The sequence below is a fragment of the Lucilia sericata genome, unplaced genomic scaffold, assembly GCF_015586225.1.
Source record: "Lucilia sericata isolate MDLA Ls3-8-SP2 unplaced genomic scaffold, ASM1558622v1 Contig000496F_arrow, whole genome shotgun sequence".
NCBI lineage: Eukaryota > Metazoa > Arthropoda > Insecta > Diptera > Calliphoridae > Lucilia > Lucilia sericata.
Window position 1 is genome coordinate 156,743 of NW_023994510.1, and position 22,395 is coordinate 179,137.

The following is a 22,395-nucleotide window of genomic DNA, read 5'->3' on the forward strand; positions in this document are numbered from 1 at the left end:
AAAAAAACTTGTTAAGCTAAAAATTTAAATGATAAGCTATTAAATAGGTATGTAGTTACAATTATTAAAAATAATTCAAGGAAGCAGTTGAGATTCGCTACAGAGCAGAAAAAGTACCTAAACCAGTTATAAATTGCACTTAATTTCGAACAATAAAAGTAAATGTAACCGCACAATATGAGATACGAATACACAGGCAGGCAGCCGTTAATAATTGCCTTGGTCAAAGTTTAGTTTTCGAAAAACAATCTCTTTAAATGTCAATTTATTGTTCGTAGAAGAAAAAAAACTAAAACATAATACTAGTATAATAGTCTTGTATTAAATACAAATAAAACAACCATAGAATGTATTTGTTGTATAAATGATTACAAATATTTTGTAATTGTTTTCAACAAACAAATGAACGATCGTTACATACATCATCTCATTCATGTGCGAAATGCTACTTTAAACATAACGAAAAAAAAAAAACATGAATAAAATTAAAATTATTATTTTTTTTTTTTTTTTAACCGAAACGAACAATAAACTCACATTTTCAAAATAAGAGGAGTTTTTAAGACAATTCGAAAGAGGTGTGGCGGAGTAGTGGACTGAGACTACAAACTACATTTAATACAACTCACTTAATTTAATTGCAGTAGAAAATCTATGAAAAAATCTGAGAAATAAAAAATTGAAAAAGAATTAAGAAAACCTCTCAAAACATAAAATTTTATAGTATTTTTTTTTAATAAATACTAGAAAAAAATTACAACAAACTACATATAGTAAAGTTAATACCTAAATTGGCCAAAACTTTGCAGTCTGTATGTTTGTAAATAGCGGTCAATAAACCGTATTATTAAAATTCATGAAAATAACAACAAATATATGATTTAATGTAATCGAAACTAACAAAATTTGTTATAGAAAAAAAAAAATTATCGAAAACAAAACATAAAAACCTATAGCTTAGACAATGTATTTTTATTGATAGTAGAAAACCTTAAAGCCGAATTTTATAAGCCCTATGACACATTTCTTGATCATTTAGCATTTTAAATTTTAAAGTATAACTTTAGGCTGTATATTTTTTGTTAATTTTCGGTCAGTTTTTAATTAAATTCAACTGTTATTGTTTAATGAACATCTTTCTGCGTTGTAATTTGTTTATAATTTTGCAAGTAACTAAACGAATTTAAAAGGGTTTCAAACATTTTTATTTATTAAGTGTTAAATAGATCAGACTGGAGGCTAGATCAATCAGTCTCTACTATAGATCAGACTATAGTCTCTATACCTGAACAGACCATAGTTTTTACTATATACCAGACTAAACTACTATTGATCAATTAGTATTATTGATCAGATACATACTTATATCACACAAAAGTTTAAACTATACTATAGATTAGACCACAGTCTCTCCTATAAATGAGACTATAGTTTCGCCTAAAGATCAGACTATACTCGCTCTTATAGACTATAGTCTCATCTTTAGATCAAACTATAGATTCGCCTATAGATCAGACTATTTTCTCTCCTATAGATAAGACTAAAGACTAGCCTATACAACAGACTATAGTCCAGCGTTTCGATCGATTGCTTATAGATTTGACTATAGTCAGGCCTATAGACTATAGTCTCGCCTATAGATCAGACCGGAGGCTCGATCATAGATCAATCAGTCTCTACTATAGATCAGACTATAGTCTCTATAACTGATCAGGCCATAGTTTCTACTACATACCAGACTAGACTGCTATTGATCTATTAGTATTATAGAACAGATTCTATAAATGAGACTATAGTCTCGCCTATAGATCAGACTATAGTCTATCCTAAAGACCAGACTATATTCTCGCCTATAGATCAGACTATAGTCTCGCCTATAGATCAGACTATACTCGCTCTTATAGACTACAGTCTCATCTGTAGATCAAACTATAGACTCGCTAAAGATCACACTATCTTCTCTCCTTATAGATTTGACTATAGTCAGGCCTATAGACTATAGTCTCGCCTATAGATTAGACTATAGTCTCGCCTACAGATCAGACTATACTCGCTCTTATAGACTATATTCTTACCTATATATCAGACTATAGTCTCGCTCTTATAGACTATATTCTTATCTATATATCAGACTATAGTCTCGCCTATAGATCAGACTATAGTCCCGCCTATAGATCAGACTATAGTCTCACCTATAGATCGGACTATAGTCTCACCTATAGATCAGACTATAGTCTCGCCTATAGGCTCGCCTATAGATCAGACTATAGTCTCGCCTATAGATCAAACTATAGTCTCGCCTATAGAACAGACTATAGTCTCGCTTTTCGATCGGCCTATAGAGTAAACTATAATCCCGTCAATAGTTCGGACTACAGACTGCACTATTGATCAGACTACAATCTCGCCTATTGATCAGACTATAGTCCCGCCTATAGATCAGACTATAGACTTACCTATATATCAGACTATAGTCCAGCCTATAGATCAGACTATAGTCCCGCCTATAGATCAGACTATAGTCTCACCTATAGATCGGACTATAGTCTCACCTATAGATCAGACTATAGTCTCGCCTTAGATCAGACAATAGTCTTGCATATAGATCAGACTATAGCCTCAAAAAATTAGAACTATAGTCTCTAAAGTTAATGTTAATGCTCGACTATAGATCAGACTATAGTCTCACCTATATACATACCAGACTAGACTGCTATTGATCTATTAGTATTATAGAACAGATTCTATAAATGAGACTATAGTCTCGCCTATAGATCAGACTATAGTCTATCCTAAAGACCAGACTATATTCTCGCCTATAGATCAGACTATAGTCTCGCCTATAGATCAGACTATACTCGCTCTTATAGACTACAGTCTCATCTGTAGATCAAACTATAGACTCGCTAAAGATCACACTATCTTCTCTCCTTATAGATTTGACTATAGTCAGGCCTATAGACTATAGTCTCGCCTATAGATTAGACTATAGTCTCGCCTACAGATCAGACTATACTCGCTCTTATAGACTATATTCTTACCTATATATCAGACTATAGTCTCGCTCTTATAGACTATATTCTTATCTATATATCAGACTATAGTCTCGCCTATAGATCAGACTATAGTCCCGCCTATAGATCAGACTATAGTCTCACCTATAGATCGGACTATAGTCTCACCTATAGATCAGACTATAGTCTCGCCTATAGGCTCGCCTATAGATCAGACTATAGTCTCGCCTATAGATCAAACTATAGTCTCGCCTATAGAACAGACTATAGTCTCGCTTTTCGATCGGCCTATAGAGTAAACTATAATCCCGTCAATAGTTCGGACTACAGACTGCACTATTGATCAGACTACAATCTCGCCTATTGATCAGACTATAGTCCCGCCTATAGATCAGACTATAGACTTACCTATATATCAGACTATAGTCCAGCCTATAGATCAGACTATAGTCCCGCCTATAGATCAGACTATAGTCTCACCTATAGATCGGACTATAGTCTCACCTATAGATCAGACTATAGTCTCGCCTTAGATCAGACAATAGTCTTGCATATAGATCAGACTATAGCCTCAAAAAATTAGAACTATAGTCTCTAAAGTTAATGTTAATGCTCGACTATAGATCAGACTATAGTCTCACCTATAGATCGGACTATAGTCTCACCTATAGATCAGACTATAGTCTCGCCTATAGATCAGACTATAGTCTCGCCTATAGATCAGACTATAGTCTCGCCTATAGATCAGACTATAGTCTCGCCTATAGATCAAACTATAGTCTCGCCTATAGAACAGACTATAGTCTCGCTTTTCGATCGGCCTATAGAGTAAACTATAATCCCGTCAATAGTTCGGACTACAGACTGCACTATTGATCAGACTACAATCTCACCTATTGATCAGACTATAGTCCCGCCTATAGATCAGACTATAGACTTACCTATATATCAGACTATAGTCTCGCCTTAGATCAGACTATAGTCTCGCATATAGATCAGACTATAGCCTCAAAAAATTAGAACTATAGTCTCTAAAGTTAATGCTATGACATCAGCTACAGATCACACCAAAGTTTCGACTATAGATAACATTGTAGTCTTGATAAGATCACATAATAATTAAAGACTACAGTCTTTAAAGTTAATTGGATTGCAGTTCAAATTACAGCCTCGACTATAGATCAGACTATAGTCTTGGCTATACATATAAGATTATAATCTCAAATATAGTTTTGAATATCTTGACTGTAGATAGATCGGTCTGTAGTCTTGACTATTTATAAAACTATAGTGTCAGCTCTATATAAGACTCAACTATATATGATACTATATTATCATAGTCCATAGTCTCGACTAAATATCACACTAAGGCCTAGACAATATTGTAAATTCCACTACTGCGGACTGCTATCTTACACAATTTTGAAAGACCTGCTGCAGTACATTAACAACAATTGTAGGGTACACTTAACAAAAACCTATTAGTCACTAAAATTAAGTGGAAATCCGCTTGACTAAAAACTAAACCAGATTTTCCATCAAACCCCATATGAAAATTTTGACAAAATGTGGAAAAAATGTACAAATTATGTTTTTAGAAAGAAAATCATTAAAATTACGCATAATTTTTGAAAACATTTGAAATTAATCAAACAGCACACACACACACACACATAAACAACCTACAAATGGGATTAATTTAAAATCAAAATGATTTTGATTTAATATTTTTTTAACAAATTTTCAACATAGATTACAACACATGCTTGATTAAGTGCTAAATTGACGTTGTTCTGTTTTTAACGAAATTGCAACTGAAAACTATAATTCATTCAAAATGATATAAAAATTGCAAATGATCATCGATGTCATAATAAAAATTATTTGGGTTATTTTGACGTTTTTTTTTTTTTCTTTTGACAAGTGGTGAGAGGGGAAGTGTAAAGCAAAGAATGATGGGGCAGGGCAGGGCAGGTGGGAGCCAGATTAATAGGCAGACAAACGGATTAAGTGTTTGATTAATGTGGATGTGTAAACGAGGGTTGTGAGATAAGGTTTTTTTTTATGGGGGACATGTTTTAAAGTTAAGAATCGGTTTATAAGGAAAGAGATAAAGTTTAGGATGTTGATTTTGTTGGGAAATTTTTTTTTTCGAAATTTTTATGCTAAAGAGGACTAAAAGAACTCGAAATTTATGTAATAAAAGTAAAGTTGTTTGAAAAATTTTCCTAAAATGTTAAAGCTTAATCTTGTGCTTTTTATTTTTTAGGAATTTTATTAATTATCCTTCTCTCACAACCCTCGTTCACCTAGTTCTCGTTTAATAACTACTTTAACCAGCAATATTATGGACAAAAAAAAAAGTAAAAGTGTTTTTTATGAGTGATATTTTTTGTTTTTGGAGCAACAGCTGTTTTCTAGTCAGCAACATAAAGCTTCTGATATTTCTAGTTTATATTTTTTTGCAGCAGCAACATCTGCGACAGCAACCGGCATTAGCCGACAAACATACTTTGTTGTTGTCGCTGCTCTAGCACTCGTAAACGTTTCTATGAAGTTGTACCCAATTGTGGTAGCACTGGGATGTGGTTGCACTGAAACTGAACTCTCGTACTTAATAGAAGTACTAGAGGCAGCGTTTTTCATAAGATTTTTTCTTAATACTGCATCATAATATTACTAAGTAAACAGAAAATTTTCGGCTATAAATACTATTGACAATTGAAACAAGTTATTCAAACCCAAGTCAGCTTGTGTCGAAAAAACAGTTTTCTTACAAACTCAAATTCAAAAGTTATAAACGCAAATCCTTTCAAAATGTTCAAGTTTGTAAGTAAAAAAAAAATTCCACAACAAAAATTATGGAAATATACTAGAAAAAGGATATTTATTAAAATAAACATAGTGAATATAAAATTGCAACAAAAAAGTATAGTGCATATGATTAAAAAATTGGAATATATCCTTAAAAAAACGAAAATATCAAAATTTAAAAAAAAAAGTGTTTTAAAAGGAAAGACAATAAGAATTTAAAGTTGTATATTCTATATTTCAATCTTAAAAATCATGAATATTTACTTGTGCTACATATTCATTCTAAATTCAATATCATAAGATAAGAGTGGAAACAGGCTAAGTCCAGTTTTTGTGAAATTTATTTTTGGTTGCAAAAGAAATTACTTTAAAAAGTGCAATCTTGTTCCAGGGAATTAATTTTTAGAACTAGTTACAATATCTTTTGTGCTTGAGATATTAAAAATGTTCTGAAATTATATTTTTCAGAACAAATTGTTCTTTCTACTAAAAACGTATAAAGATTTTAATCATAAATCCTTGTATTGAATAAATTTCCATCTAAAAAGTCCAGAATATCCAAGTGTAATATACATTTATTCCGAAATATATCTTACGCTTAGAGTGCAAAAAGGTTAAGTTTAGTTTTTGTGAAATTTTGTTTTGTTTGCAAAAGAAATTACTTTAAAAGTAAAATCTTGTTCCAGTGAACTAATTTTAGAACTGGTTATAATATCAATAGTGCTTGAAATACTAAAAAGAGTTCTGAAAATTATTCGTTCAACTAACAACGAATAAAGATTTAAATCGTTAGTCCTTTGAAAGATAATAAGAAGATAATTCTGTATATTCTTAAATCTCAAAAGTCCAGCATATCTAAGTGTGCCACACATTCATTCCGCTTAGAGTGCAAAAAGGCTAAGTTTAGTTTCGGTGAAGTTTTGGTTTTGTTTGCAAATCTTGTTCCAGGGAAATAATTTTGGTATTGATTACAATATCTTTAGTGCTTGAGATATTAAAAAGGTCCTCGAATTATATTTTGTGGCACAAAAACTAAAAAAGATTTTTATCGTATATTCTTTACATATCCCAGGCTCTTATTCTTGGACTAGCTGTCTTTCTAGGAACAACCAAATTTAAAATTTATTGAGTGTAGTACACAAATTGTAGTATACAAAGTGTAGTTCATAAAGTTGTGTACTATGTAGTGTAGTTCATAAAGTTTAATACACAAAGTGTAGTACACAAAGTGAAGTACACAATGAGTAGTACAGAAATTGTAGTATACAAAGTGTAGTTCATAAAGTTGTGTACTACACAATGTGCAGTACACAAAATGTAGTTCATAAAGTTTTATACACAAAGTGCAGTACACAAAGTGTAGTACACAGAGTGTAGCTCACAAAGTTTTGTACACACAGTGTAGCTCAGAAAGTTTTGTACACACAGTGTAGCTCACAAAGTTTAGTACATAGAATGTAGTATACGATATGTAGTACACAAAATGTAGTACACAGTATGTAGCACACAAAGAGTAGTACACAGTGTGTAGTTCACTAAGTGTAGTACACATAGTGTAGTTCACAAAGTGTAGTACGCGTTATGTAGTTCACAAAGTGTAGTACACAAAGTGTAGTTCACAAAATAAAGTACTCAAAATGTAGAACACAAAATGTAGTACACAAAGTGTAGTACTCAAAGTGTAGTACACAAAGTGTAGTACACAAAGTGTAGTACACAAAGTGTAGTACACAAAGTGTAGAACACAAAGTGTAGTACACAATGATTAATTCACCAAGTGTAGTACATTAACTGTAGTTCACAAAATGTATTACATAAAGTTTAGGGCACAGAATGTAGTACACTTTTTATACTTGGAGTACACAAAGTTAAGTACACGAAATATAGTTTTGTATAATTAAGTTGTGAAAACTTCACAGTTCTTTACAAATAATCACTAAAAAACTGCTATAGTACTGCAAGGTTTAGATTTTACTTAAGTTAAAATCGTCTATCACCTTTCACCAAAGCTTAAGAATCATTTCAAAATTAATAAACAACAAAATAATTGACACAATAATTAAGAAATTAAAAGTAATTAGAAATCATAGATTGAGCTAAACTGTAAAAAATTACTCATATTTAACAGCAAAACAACAAAAAAAACACAGAACTAATTAAGTAAAATTAAGCACAAACATAATACAACTTAATAACTAAGTACTACAAACTGAACTAAATGCAATTCCCCTACTCATTTCCAGATCATTGTTACATTGGCTGTCATTGCTAGCGCTGCTGCTGCTCCTGGCTACTTGGGTGGTTATGGTGGTGGTTACGGTGGTCTTCTCGGCGGTCATGGTGGTCTAATTGGCGGTCATGCCATTGCTGCTCCAGCTATTTCATATGCTGCTCCAGCTCCAGCCATTTCTTATGCTGCTCCTGCCATTAAATATGCTGCACCCGCCATTTCTTATGCTGCACCAGCTCCAGCCATTTCTTATGCTGCTCCTGCCATTAAATATGCTGCACCCGCCATTTCTTATGCTGCACCAGCTGTTAAAATAGCTGCTGCTCCCGCCATTTCATACGGTCATGGTTTGAGCGGTTTGGCTTTGGGTGGTCATGGTTTGGGCTATGGTTTGGGTTATGGTCATGGCTGGTAAGCGCCCAAAACAAATACATACATACTGTAATAATGTTTTAAGCAAAAGCAACAATAACAACAAGAAAACAACAATAACAGTATTTAATATTGAGAACGGGTTTGGGAAAGAAATACAGCAAAAAAAAAGGAAGTGTATGGTGTATTTAGTAGCGAGACTGTATACTTTTTGTTTCACAAAAAAAAAAACGAAAAAATCTTTGAAGTTTGAAATGTTTTTTTTTTTTTAATTTTTTTATTATTATTATTATTTTCTTGTTATAATTAATATTTTTTACTTGTTATTTGTAAATTTCCTCGATTATAATTTTTTTTGTGCGAATGTAAATAAAAATTGAAAACTATTTTTTCAAAAATTGGTAAAAAATGGTGTTGTTTTGTTTTAATTTAAAAAGTATTAAAGGAATTCTAGAATTCTTCTTTCACATTTGTTGCTAACATTGTACATTTTCCTTTTGAATCCTAAACACTTTCCATGCCAATCATGACTGCCACTTAAAACAAAAATCTGCATTGAAACTTATTAATATCATAAGAAAATATTCTCTCAATTAAAAATTTCTCCGGAAAATGTTATATCGATTAAGATTTTAAATAGAAAATGTTGTTTCAAATAAGGTGTTCTTTGTAAATTGTTGTCCGAAAATTTTTTTCTATAGAAAATGTTGTCCCAAATTGGATTTTCAAATGGAAAAATTTGTCCTAAAATATTTTGCATTGTACATTTTTTTTTTTCATAAATAAGATTTTCTTTTGGATATTTTGTCCCAAACAAGATTTTTTTTATGAAAATCTTTTAACACACTAGATTTTCTTTAGGAAAATATTGTCCCAAACTAGGTTTTCTATAGAAAATTTTATGTAGAAAAATATTGTGTCAAATTTGAGTTTCTTTAAACAATTTTGTCCCAAATCTGAAATTCCATAGGAATATTTTGTCCAATATTTTCTATAGAAAATTAAGTCCACAATTAGATTTTCTATAAAAAAATTGTGTCCCAAACAATACTTTTTTTTGACAAACCAGATTTTCTGTATAAAAATAAGTCCCAAACAAGAATTTATATAGAAAATTTAGTTCAAAACAAGATTTTGTGTAAAAATGTTTGTCCCAAATTTGTCCCAAAGTATAATTCATATAGAATATAATGTCCCAAATTAGATTTTATATAGAAAATTTTGTCCCAAACAAGATTCTCTATTGAAAATAATGTTCAAAACAGATTTTCTATAGAAAAATATGTCCGAAACAAATTTTTTTTTTTATAGACAATGTTGTACCAAAAGGGATTTTCTATAGAAATTTATGTCACAATAAGAAATTTGATCCCAAACTATATTTTCTATAGAAAATTTAGTTCAACACAAGATTTTCTATGTGCCAAATTTGTCACAAAGTATAATTTATATAGGAAATATGGTCCCACTCCAAATTTTCTATAGAAAATATTGTCCCAAACTTTATTTTCTATTGGAAATTTTGTCCCAAACTGGATTTTCTATAGAAAAATTTGTCCCAAACTAAATTTTCTATTAAAAATTATATCCCAAACAGGATTTTCTATAGAAAATTTTGTCCCAAACTGGATTTTCTATAGAAATTTTTTCACAAACAAGATTTTTTTATAAGAAATTTGGTCCCACACTACATATTTTATGGAAAATTTTGTCCCAAAACTAGATTTTATAAAGAAAATTTTGTCCCAAACGAAATTATCTCAAGAAAATTAAGTTACAAAAAAGATTTTCTATAGAAAATTTTGTGCCAAACAAGATTTTATATAGATGATTTTGTCCCAAACAAGAAAATTACGTGACAAACACGATTTTCTATACAAAATTTTGTCCCAAATCAGATTTTCAATAGAAAATTTTGTCCCAAACAAGAAAATTATGTTCCTATAGAAAATTTTGTCCCAAACAAGATTTTCTATTGAGAATGTTGTCCCAAACTAGATTTTATATAGAAAATTTTGTCCCAAACTAGATTTTATATAGAAAATTTTGTCCCAAACTAGATTTTATATAGATAATTTTGTCCCAATCAAGATTATCTATAGAAAATTTTGTCCCAATCAAGATTTCTATAGAAACTTTTGTTCCAATCAAGATTTCTATAGAAAATTTTGTCCCAAACAAGATTTTCGATAGAAAATTTTGTCCTAATCAAGATTATCTATAGAAAATTTTGACCCAATCAAGGTTATTTTGTCCCAATCAAGATTTACTATAAAAATTTTGTCCCAATCAAGATTTTCTATAGCAAATTTAGTCCCAATCAAGATTTTCTATAGAAAATTTTTCCGAATCAAGATTTTCTATAGAAAATTTTGTCCCAATCAAGATTTTCTATAGAAAATTTTGTCCCAAACAAGATTTTCTATAGAAAATTTTGTCCCAAACAAGATTTTTTATAGGAAATTTTGCCCCAAACAAGATTTTCTATAGGAAATTTTATCCCAAACAAGATTTTCTATAGGAAATTTTGTCCCAAACAAGATTTTCTATAGGAAATTTTGTCCCAAACAAGATTTTCTATAGGAAATTTTGTCCCAAACAAGATTTTCTATAGGAAATTTTGTCCCAAACAAGATTTTCTATAGGAAATTTTGTCCCAAAACAAGATTTTCTATAGGAAAATTTGTCCCAAACAAGATTTTCTATAGGCAATTTTGTCCCACACAAGATTTTCTATAGGAAATTTTGTCCCAAACAAGAAAATTATGTTCCAAACAGGAACAAAATTTTGTCCCAAATTCTATAGAAATTTTTGTCACAAACGAGAAAATTATGTCACAAATAGGACTTTCTATAGGAAATTTTAGAAAAATATTAGAATTTCTGCAGAAAATGTTGTCCCAATTAAAACTGTCTCTCAAAACAGTTGTCCCAAAGGAGAATTTTGAGACAAAATAGATTTTTGATTTAAATTTTGTCTCAAACAATATTTTCAATTCAAAAAGTGGAACCAAATTAGATTTTCTGTTGGTCGCATGGGAAAAAGCAAATAACTACTGTTTAGAAAAACTTGACTCGTACTGACTTTCTATAGGATTTGTTGTCCCAACTAAGTTTTTAAAAAGTCCTTAAATTTCTTATTAAAACTTCACTTTAAATTCTTTGGAGCACACATTTTTGGTGCTAATTGTGCTTTATTGGTTGGTTTAAATTCGATAATTTATAAAATTATTTAGTCATAAACATTTTGGACAATATACTTTTTAAATGATTAAATAAGGTACATATGGATTGAATATGATATAAAAAATATATATATACAAGATGGTTAGTATTATTAATAATATTTATTAAATATATGTATTTTATAATGAGCATGTTTAGCTTAAATAATAATGAATATGACTGTTTATTTGGCAGGTTTAAAATAATTATTTGTGTTTTTTTTTAATGCAATACAAACGATGGAAAGATGATTGATATACAAATGTTTAAAGAAAAATTAAGATATATAATGTGATATCTGATTAAATGCAAGATTTTATGTTTCTTTCAATTATTTCCATAACTCTTCCAATAGAAACATAACTCTCTAATTGCTATTGCAAATATCCTGCTTACCAACCATGGCCACCACCATAACCATGACCGCCATAGAGTCCACCAATGGCAATGCCATGACCATAGCCGCCGCCATAACCATGACCATAACCGCCATAACCTCCGCCTATGTAGGCGGGTGCAGCCACAACGGGTGCTGCAACTACAGGAGCTGCTACTTTAGTCACAGTAATGGGTGCGGCACTAATGGTCTTCGTAATAACAGGAGTAATGGTTTTTGTTATGATGGGCTGGGATACGGCTACTTTGGTTACTACAGGAGCAGCTACAGCAACGGGAGCAGCAGCTATTACAGCGCCACCATAACCACCACCATGACCACCATAGCCGTAGCCGATGCCATGACCACCGCCATAACCATAGCTAAGGCCATGACCTCCGTAACCACCGTAACCGCCATAGCCACCCAAGAAGCCAGCCAAGGAAGATTGGCTACTGCAGAGCACAGCTAGTACTAAGAGGTACTGAAGTAAAGTAAGAAAGAATTAGAATAATTTGAAACAATTTTTAATTTTTTATTTTTTTTTTTTTTTTTATTTTCAACGAAAATTTATATTTTATTTTGCACTTCTTTTTAACAAACTTCCTTATAATCCTTTGATTTTTACTCCTTACTGCCAGGACTTACCAATTTATACATATTGTTGTTTTTTTTAAGTTATAAATTTAACAAAATTTAAAATTATTTTCTTTAATTATTTAAAACAACTTCTTGTACAAATTTTATTTGTAATCTCTTATGCTGTGCCTGTGTCTGCCACAATGTGTTGTGATAAATCTAGTTAAACATCATGCTGTTTTTATACTGGAAAAAGTAAAACAAAATTATTGAAATTCACTTAAAACATAAAACACAAATATCGGTATGTGGTGCAAAATATTTACGAAGTTTCAAATAATTAATGAAATCCAAAAACAAAGAGACACAGAGAAAACATATAGAAACCACAAAAATTAAATGAAAACAAAATCAGGTAAGACAAGCCAAACAAGGATTCAAAAAAATATATAACAAATAAATTTTGGATTTTGTTCCAGTTATAGTACGGATTTCAAGAGAAACTGAAACTAAGCAGCTTACATATGTGTGTAAAAATTGCAAAAACAATTTTGAAATCAAAAACTGTTTCAAATAAAACGATTAGTTGAAACGTTTAGAGACGTTTTAACGCCACTAAATGAAAGTGTAAGTGTCGAGATGGAATAAATAAAGATGTAAGAAAAAACGATCAGTGGGAGATTAAAGACGAATGATAAGTACTCTATATATATGTATGTTTCTACAGAAAATGTTGTCCAAAAAAATTTTGTCACAAATAAGAAAATATTTGTCCCATATAAGCTTTTCTATAGAAAATGTTGTTCCAATAGAGATTTTCTATAGGAAATTTTGTCCCAAACAAGTTTATCAAGAAAATTATAAGAAAATTTAGTCCCAAACAAGATTATTTATAGAAAATTTTGTCCCAAACAAGATTATCTATAGAAAATTTTGTCCCAAAATAGATTTTCTATTAAAAATTTAGTCCCAAACAAGATTTTTTATAGAAAATTTGGTACCAAACAAGATTTTCTATAGAAAATTTTGTCCCAAACTAGATTTTCTATTGAAAAGTTTGTCTCAAACAAGATTTTCAATAGAAAATTTTGTCCCCAACTAGATTTTCTATAGAAAATTTTGTCCCCAACCAGATTTTCTATAGAAAAGTTTGTCCCAAACAAGATTTTCTATAGACAATTTTGACCCAAACAAGATTTTCTATAGAAAACTTTGTCTCAAACCAGATTTTCTATAGAAAAGTTTGTCCCAAACAAGATTTTCTATAGAAAAATTTGTCCCAAACAAGATTTTCTAAAGACAATTTTGACCCAAACAAGATTTTCTATAGAAAAATTGTGTCCCAAACAAGATTTTCTATAGAAAATTTATCCCAAACAAGATTATCAATAGAAAATTTTGTCCCAAACCAGATTTTCTATAGAAAATTTTATCCCAAACGAGATTTTCTATAGAATATTTTGTCCCAAACAAGATTTTATATAGAGTATTTTGTCCAAAACAAGTCAAAAGCAGGATTTTTCATAGGATATTATGTCCTAAACAAGATTTCCTATAGCAAATTTTGTCCCAAACAAGATTTTCTATAGTAAATTTTTTCCCAAACTAGATTTTCTATAGAAAAATGTGTCCTAAAATATATTTTTTATAGAAAATTTTCTCCCAAACAAGATTTTCTATAAAAAATTATGTCCCAAACAAGATTTTCTATAGAAAATTATGTCCCAAACAAGATTTCTATAGAAAATTATGATTTTCTATTGAAAATTTTGTCCCAAACTAGATTTTATATAGAAAACTTTGTCCCGAGTATGAATTGCTATAAGAATTTTGTAAGAATAAAAATTTTCTATACAAAATCTTTTCCTAAACAAGATTTTTTATAGAAAATTTTGTCCCAAAAAAGATTTTCTATGAATAATTTTGTTCTAAAAAAGATGTTCTATAGAAAAATTTGTGCCAATCTGTATTTTTTTATGCAAATTTTGTCCCAAACTAGACTTTCTATAGAAAGTTAATGAATATTTTTTATAAAAAATGTTGTCCTAACTAAGATTTACTATACGAGATGTTGTTCTAAAAAAAAATTTGTTCCAAATATCATTTTCCAAAGCATTCTTTCCCAAATTAGACTTATTAGAGAAAGTTGTGACCCAACCTGGATTTTCTATAAAATGTTTTTTTCCAAACTAGATTTTATATCTATTTTTTCCAAACAAAATCCCTAAATTACGACAAATCACCAACATCATCCTAAAACATGTAGGTGTACTATAATAAACCAACAACAAAAAAATAGAAACAAAAAACCAAATAGGAAAAGCGTCCGACATAAAAGCAAAATGAGGAAAAACTAGAGGAACCACTTTAAGAAAATGTGTGGAAATAGAGTTAATTATAACAAGATATTTTTACAAATAAAAAAAAAATATAAAACAAAATCAAACGATTATTTAATACACAATGAAAACACATTTTTACATCATACACACAACAACAACAAGAAAAACAGGCATATTGTCACAGGCAACAGCTGCCATCATATCGTTGTCGCATTATCAAAAAGGCCAATGTATCATGGAACAAGTTGAAGCCAGTCATAAAATGGATTAGGTTAGTGGTTTAACTAGACAATTGAAGCACGAAACAACAACAGCAACAACAACAAAACAACTAAATCAAATGATTTACAATCGATACAAAATCGAAACAACTGAAATAGTATTTCGTATGCGAACATTTTAAAAGTGACCAACACACACACACACACCAGTTCAAAAACTGATGATGGTGATTTAATTTAATTTCAATGAATTTGCTGTGTTTGTGTTGCAGTTTTTCATATTTCAAGCAAAATGGTAACGTAAACGTTTGCAAAATTATTATTCCATGTGGCCTTTTAAGGATGGACTTAGCTACAAAACACATTTGCCATCCCCCTATATCTCTACAAAGAGTTTTTCATCTCTCAGTTGTTACCAAGTCACACAATACGTTTGATTTTTACAATATATTGGGTGTATGCTGGTATTGAGGCTGGTGTGGTCTGATCATATTTGCCCCAAAACCAATACCACCAAAACTACAACTTTATTGGAAATACATACATATAAGTTGTGGTAAAGTGTTTTTTCGGCTTTAAAGTGGCAAGTAAACATGTCATGAGTCTATTACATTTTCTGTCTTTTATTGTGTAATCGGTCCAGAGCGTGTGTTTCTTCGCCCATTTACTGGCTATAATAATCCAGTTATAGAAAGGCTTCATACTTAATATGTATATGATAAAATATATATTAGTTGTTTAATATTTAGTTTTTTTGTTTTTGTTTTTTGCTTTTTAAAATTTAGTTTAATATAAATAAATGTATAAATAGTGGTTTTTCTTTTCAATTCAATAGATTATGTCGGATATTTTTAATCCATTTGCCAGCAAACGGCATTTACATTTAAGTTTTTTCTGCGGTTTTTTATTTATATATTACAAAAAAAAAAAAGGTGGAAAAAAACTATTTTGATTTACATACGCAATTATTTTTATTTATGTTTAAAGACGTTTGACATTAATGGATTTCTATTGCTGCAACATTTATGTCAGATTTTAGCACATTTTCACATATGGAAGTTTATAGGGGACTGGTCGAAAATGTTTATTCTTTTAAAACAATTACATTCAGAATTCTGCCTTTATATCAATTGCTAAATGTTTTCAATAAGAAAACTTACATCGAAAATACTCATTGTGGAACCTTACATTAAATTCGAAGAAAGCTTTCAAGGTTTCTTACATTGACTTCGATGAAAGTTTTTAATAAGAAACCTTACATCAAGTTTGATGAAAATATTCAATGAGGAACCTTACATCGAATTCGAAGAAAGTTTTTGAAAGAAACTTTTCATCGATTTTGATAAAAGCGATAAGAAAGTTTTCATAGAATTCGATTTAAGTTTTCAAAAGGAAACTTTACATCGTTCTCGATTAAAGTTTTCAAAGTTTTAAATAATAAACTTTTCATCGATTGCTATGGATGTTGTTAATAAGAACATTTTTCTATAAAAAAACTTTTACATCGATTTCCATCAAAATTACTTGTGTAGAAAAGCTGAGGAGGCTCTGAATACGGTCTTGAGCTGGGCTCAACCGAGAAGCCTCAATGTTGACCCGGCGAAGACGGAAATATGTATTTTCACAAGAAAAATGTCTACAAAGTTAAGTACTTAGGTGTAATCCTCGACCGGAAATTTAAATGGAGTCACCACATAGTGGATAGGATCAACAAGGCACATCGCTGTTGGACGATATGTAGGAGAACTTTAGGCATGAAATGGGGACTTAGTCCTACTATGACAATAATCTGGTGGACCGCTTTGGACAAAAAGTGTAATATCAAACTACTACAGGGAGTTCAGCGTACATGCTTCTTGGGTATAAGTGCTGCCATGTGTACTATTTCAACCAAAGCTCTAGAAACGTTGCTAGATATTCCAGAGCTTTGACGAACTGGCCAAAAGCGGTTATGGAACACATCATCAATGTATACTGGACACATTAGAAGGTTATACACAATCATCGGATGTGCCTCATCACATACCAGACAAAGAATATGTCGGAAACTTTGAAACGCTAATCCCAGAAGCGGAATACTAGAGCAAATATCAGTAAGAATCCCTTGTTACACGGATGGCTCTAAATTAATGGATAAAGTGGGCCTGGGTTCTATATTGAAGACCCAAAACCAGAAATATGACACCGTTTACCTAATCATAACATAAGCTTCCAGGCAGAAGCCCGAGCAATAACGGAATGTGTAAATTGGATTAGAATAAATATGGCGCCCACAGGGCTTAATATATATATAACGACAGCCAGTAGGCAATTAGGGCGATATCAAGTGATAGAATTAAATCTAAGAATGTATTGGATTGTAAGAAATCTTTAACTGAATACTCTCCCAGAGGTAGGATTTACATCATATGGGTACCAGGCCACTCGGGAGTAGTCGGCAACGAAAGTGCGAATGTAATATCTTTAAAGGGAAGGGAGCTCGAGGTAGTTAACCTGGCAAACGCAAAACCATTCGACGCAACAAAATCTGAATTAAAAATATGGATGAAAGAATCCCATAAGGCCTCTTGGAATAATGAAATGGTGAGTAGAACCACAAAGATCCTATGGGACGACCCTGATGAGAACAAGACCAGAAATCTCCTCAAAATGAGCGGAAAACTACAGCAAATACCAGTAGGAATCCATTGTTACACGGAAGGCTTCAAATGGGGGGATAAAGTGGGGTTCTATATTGAAGACCCAGAAATAAACCACCGTTTACCTAATCATAGCACAAGCTTCCAGGCAGAAGTCTGAGCAATAACGGAATGTTATTTTGGATTATAATAAATATGGCGCCCACAGGCCTTAATATATTTGCCGACAGCCAGAAGGCAATTAGGAAGATATCAAGTGATAGAATTAAATCTAAGACCGTATTGGATTGTGAGAAAGCTTTAACTGAATATTCTCCCACAGGTAAGGTTTGCATCATATGGGTACCAGGCCACTCGGGAGTAGTCGGCAACGAAAGGGCAAATGTAATAGCTTTAAAGGAAAGGGACCTCGAGGTAGTTAACCTGACAAACACAAAACCATTAGACGCAACATAAGCTGAATTAAAAATATGGATGAGAGAATGCCATAAGGCCTCTTGGGATAATGAAACGGTGGGTAGAACCACAAAAATCCTATGGCACGACCCTGATGAGAACAAGACGAGAAATCTCCTCAAAGTCTGAAGTAAGTATGATGGTACGAGCACATCTATATAAAATTGGCTGGGCGGATTCAGACGAATGTAGAGCATGTGGAGAGGAAAGTGAATCACTGGAGCACTTTCATTACCACTGTCAGGCATTCGTCGAAGTTAGATCCAAGTATCTTGGAAATGTTGTTATTCCGGAAATAACATTCCTGACTAACACTGATTGGAAAATTCTTAGGATTTTTTTCACGAAAAGAAGCGCACAACAGTCCCGATAGTGGCCTAGGTGTATTTCTTCGGCTTTGATGTACTATACATCCTCCTATCAACCTATCCTAACCTTATATAAAGAAACTTTTACATCGAACAATTTTCTATAAGATTTCGATGAAAATTTTTCTATAAAGAAACTTTACCATCGATTTCGATGAAAAATTTTCTTTAAAGAAACTTTTCCGTCAAGTTCGATGATCATTTTTCATCATTTCCATAAAGAAACTTCCTATCACTTGCGATGAAAAATGTTCTATAAAGAAACTTTACCATCGATTTCAATGAAAAATTTCTATAAGAAATTTGGTTAAATATATTTCTCATAAATAAATTGGACTTAATAACTTTGTCACTTAAGCTGTGATTATACGGAACTGCAATAAATATTGCTACCATATAAAATTTGCAAACATAATTTTAAACCTAAATTTATTAATATCAAAGTTTAACTAAATCACAAGAAATACACAAAAGATTAAATCGGCCCAACATAAAATTAACATTAATAGTTTTAAAAATTTATTTATGAATAGAATTCATTAATAAAAAAATTTGCAATATTTTCTAATCATAACGACAAAAAGTCAATCAAAATGATTGTTGGAAAAAAACTAACATAATTTATAAGTTAATGTTATTAATAATATTATCAAAAGCGGATTTATGGTAAATTTGTGTCAAACTGATAAAAATGTCAAACACCTTTAGTTTTTATTTGTTCGCTTTTTTTCAGTTGCTGTAACGTGTGCAGTATTGACATAAAAATCTAATGACCAGACAGAGATCGGCTTTGGAGACAAAAAAAAAAAAAAAAAAACACACAAAAAACTTTAAACAAATGCAGTCACATGCAAATTATTTAAACTTGAACTTGAAATAATGGTAAACAAATTGACCAACTGGTTTCGATTTGTTTGCTTCAGAAAAAAAAACAACACTTGTTGAAGTTTTATATTAATAAATAATTGGTAATAATTTTATTAACAGTTACTTTTTGTGGGAGGGGAGATACTTAAAACTAAAAATGAAAGTGGGAATTTTGAAAAAAAGTGAAATAAATTAAATGGCTTGGAAGTGCATAGCTAATTGGCTTAAAAAAACAACTTAATTAATTAAGTGTTTACCAGGCAGCATAAGAGGGGGCGGCAGCAAAGGTAGCTGGACCAGTGAAAGCTACTTTGGAGGGGGCTGCAGCAAAATTAACAGGGGCGGGAGCAGGGACAGCCGAAGCAAAAGCTACTGAGGAGGGAGCAAAACCAACTTTACCAGGGGCAGCAAAAGCTACAGAACCGGGAGCAAAAGCAGGAGCGGAGGCATAAGCAGGACCAGCAGCATAAGCTGGTCCATAGGCAGCTGCGGCATAAGCAGGAGCAGCAGCATAAGCTGGGCTATAGGCAGGAGCGGCGTAAGCAGGGGTAGCACCATAAGTAGGAGCATAGGCAGCATAAGCAGGGCCAGCAGCAAAACCTACTGGAGCGGCTGGGAAATCTAATTTCCCAGGAGCAGCGAAACCAAAGGGTGTGGCAAATCCTACTTGATTACCAGCAGCAAAAGGAACTTGAGCTGGTGCGGCAGTAGTAGGGGCAGGTGCTTGACCAGCAGGATTTGTACCGGGAGCTTGAGGAGCAGAGGCTGGAGTGGGGGCAGCGGCAGGAGTGGGAGCAGCAGCTGGGGTAGGAGGTACAGCTGGTATAGGAGCAGCAACTGCAGCTGGGGTGGCGGCAACAGCGGGAACAGCTACTTTAGCAGCGCCAGCAGGATAGGCTACAGCATGATTGATGGTATGAGCATTAAAGGTAGAGGCAAAGGTAGAATAACCACCAGCACGAGCTTGTGTAGCGAACAAGGCAAGAACAGCAAAGATCTAAACAGACAATTTGAGAGATTTGGATTTAGAAGTTTAATTATTTCCAATACAGAAACTTATTTTCCATAGAAAATGTTATGTAAAACGATTTTTTTACAGAAAATTTGGTGTATAACAGTATTTTCTATAGAAAATTTTATGTATAGCAGTATTTTTCATAGAAATTTTGTGTATAACAATATTTTCAATGGAAATTTTTGACAAAAATGTTTGTGTATAACAGTATTTTCTACAAAAATGTTTGTGTATAACAGTATTTTCTATAGAAAATTTTGTGTATAACAGTATTTTCTATAGAAAATTTTGCGTATAACAGTATTTTGCGTATAACAGTATTTTCCATAGAACATTTTGTGTATAACAGTATTTTCCATAGAACATTTTGTGTATATCAATTTTCTATAGAAAATTTTGCATATAACAGTATTTTCTGTATAGCAGTATTTTCTATAGAAAATTTTGCGTATAACAGTATCTTCTATAGAAAATTTTGTGTATAACAGTATTTTCTATAGAAAATTTTGTGTATAACAATATTTTCTATAGAAAATTTTGTGTATAACAGTATTTTCTATAGAAAATTTTGTATATAACAGTATTTTCTATAGAAGGTTTTGTGTATAACAGTATTTTCTATAGAAGGTTTTGTGTATAACAGTATTTTCCATAGAACATTTTGTGTATAACAGTATTTTCCATAGAACATTTTGTGTATAACAGTATTTTCCATAGAACATTTTGTGTATATCAATTTTCTATAGAAAATTTTGCGTATAACAGTATTTTCTATAGAAAATTTTGTGTATAGCAGTATTTTCTATAGAAAATTTTGTGTATAACAGTATTTTCTATAGAAAATTTTGTGTATAACAGTATTTTCTATAGAAAATTTTGTGTATAACAGTATTTTCTATGGAAAATTTTGTGTATAACAGTATTTTCTATAGAAAATGTTCTGTATAACAGTATTTTCTATAGAAAATTTTGTGTATAACAGTATTTTCTATAGAAAATGTTGTGTATAACAGTATTTTCTATAGAAAATTTTGTGTATAACTGTATTTTCTATAGATAATTTTGCGTATAACAGTATTTTCTATAGAAAATTTTGTGTATAACAGTATTTTCTATAGAAAATTTTGTGTATAACAGTATTTTCTATAGAAAATTTTCTGTATAACAATATTTTCTATAGAAAATCTTGTGTACAACGCTGTGTATAACACTGTTTTCTATAAAAAAAATTTGTGTATAACAACTCTTTCTTTATAAAATTCTCTATAAAAAATTTAGTGTATAACACTTTCATCTATATAAAATTTTGTGTATAACACTATTTTCTATAGAAAACATTGTGTATAACACTGTTATCTTTAAAAAACTTTGTGTATAACACTATTTTCTATAGAAAATTTAGTTTGTAACACAATTTTTAATAGAAATTGTTGCGAATAACAGTTTTATTTATAGAAAATTTTGTGTATAACAGTTCTACGGAAAATTTTGTGTATAAAACTGCTGCAAGAAACTTACCACAAATTTAGCAGCCATTTTTTTAGGATTAGTAAAATAGGGAAATAAAAGTAACTGTTAAAGGGATGTGTTTAGTAAGAAAACAAAACAAGTTATGATGACCAAACTATCACCTCAATTGCATTTTATAATCATACCAAAATTTCCGAACTAAATACCCATAATAAAAACAAATACTAAAACTAAAAATTCACTTCAATTTGTACTTTCTTTGCATAACAATTGATTTTTTGTTTTAATTTTTGGTCAAAATCTTTAAAGGTCTTTAACGTTGGCAAAAAAAAAGTAACAAATAAAAAATTGACAGTCACCTATATTAAAATGTCTTAAAAGAGGTTAAATAATGTAATACTTTCCTG

General features: G+C 31.0%; 3 protein-coding genes across 3 annotated transcripts; 1 reads left to right on the forward strand and 2 right to left on the reverse strand.

Annotated features, from left to right (window-relative positions):
• The first annotated feature begins 5,565 nt into the window (after positions 1-5,565).
• On the forward strand, positions 5,566-8,661 carry LOC119605565 (cuticle protein 16.5). The gene is made up of 2 exons (XM_037958757.1): positions 5,566-5,843; positions 8,072-8,661. The coding sequence occupies exons 1-2, from the start codon at positions 5,832-5,834 to the stop codon at positions 8,471-8,473; spliced, it is 414 nt and encodes a 137-aa protein (XP_037814685.1). The 5' UTR covers positions 5,566-5,831; the 3' UTR covers positions 8,474-8,661.
• A 2,933-nt stretch (positions 8,662-11,594) lies between these two features.
• Positions 11,595-12,825, reverse strand: LOC119605561 (cuticle protein 64). The gene is made up of 2 exons (XM_037958752.1): positions 12,680-12,825; positions 11,595-12,515 (listed from the first exon to the last, which is right to left on the reverse strand). Exons 1-2 carry the CDS (start codon positions 12,689-12,691, stop codon positions 12,048-12,050), a joined length of 480 nt encoding a protein of 159 aa, XP_037814680.1. The 5' UTR covers positions 12,692-12,825; the 3' UTR covers positions 11,595-12,047.
• A 6,931-nt stretch (positions 12,826-19,756) lies between these two features.
• LOC119605548 (classical arabinogalactan protein 4-like) lies at positions 19,757-22,054 on the reverse strand. The gene is made up of 2 exons (XM_037958736.1): positions 22,037-22,054; positions 19,757-20,500 (listed from the first exon to the last, which is right to left on the reverse strand). Exons 1-2 carry the CDS (start codon positions 22,052-22,054, stop codon positions 19,757-19,759), a joined length of 762 nt encoding a protein of 253 aa, XP_037814664.1.
• Between the last annotated feature and the right edge of the window lie 341 nt (positions 22,055-22,395).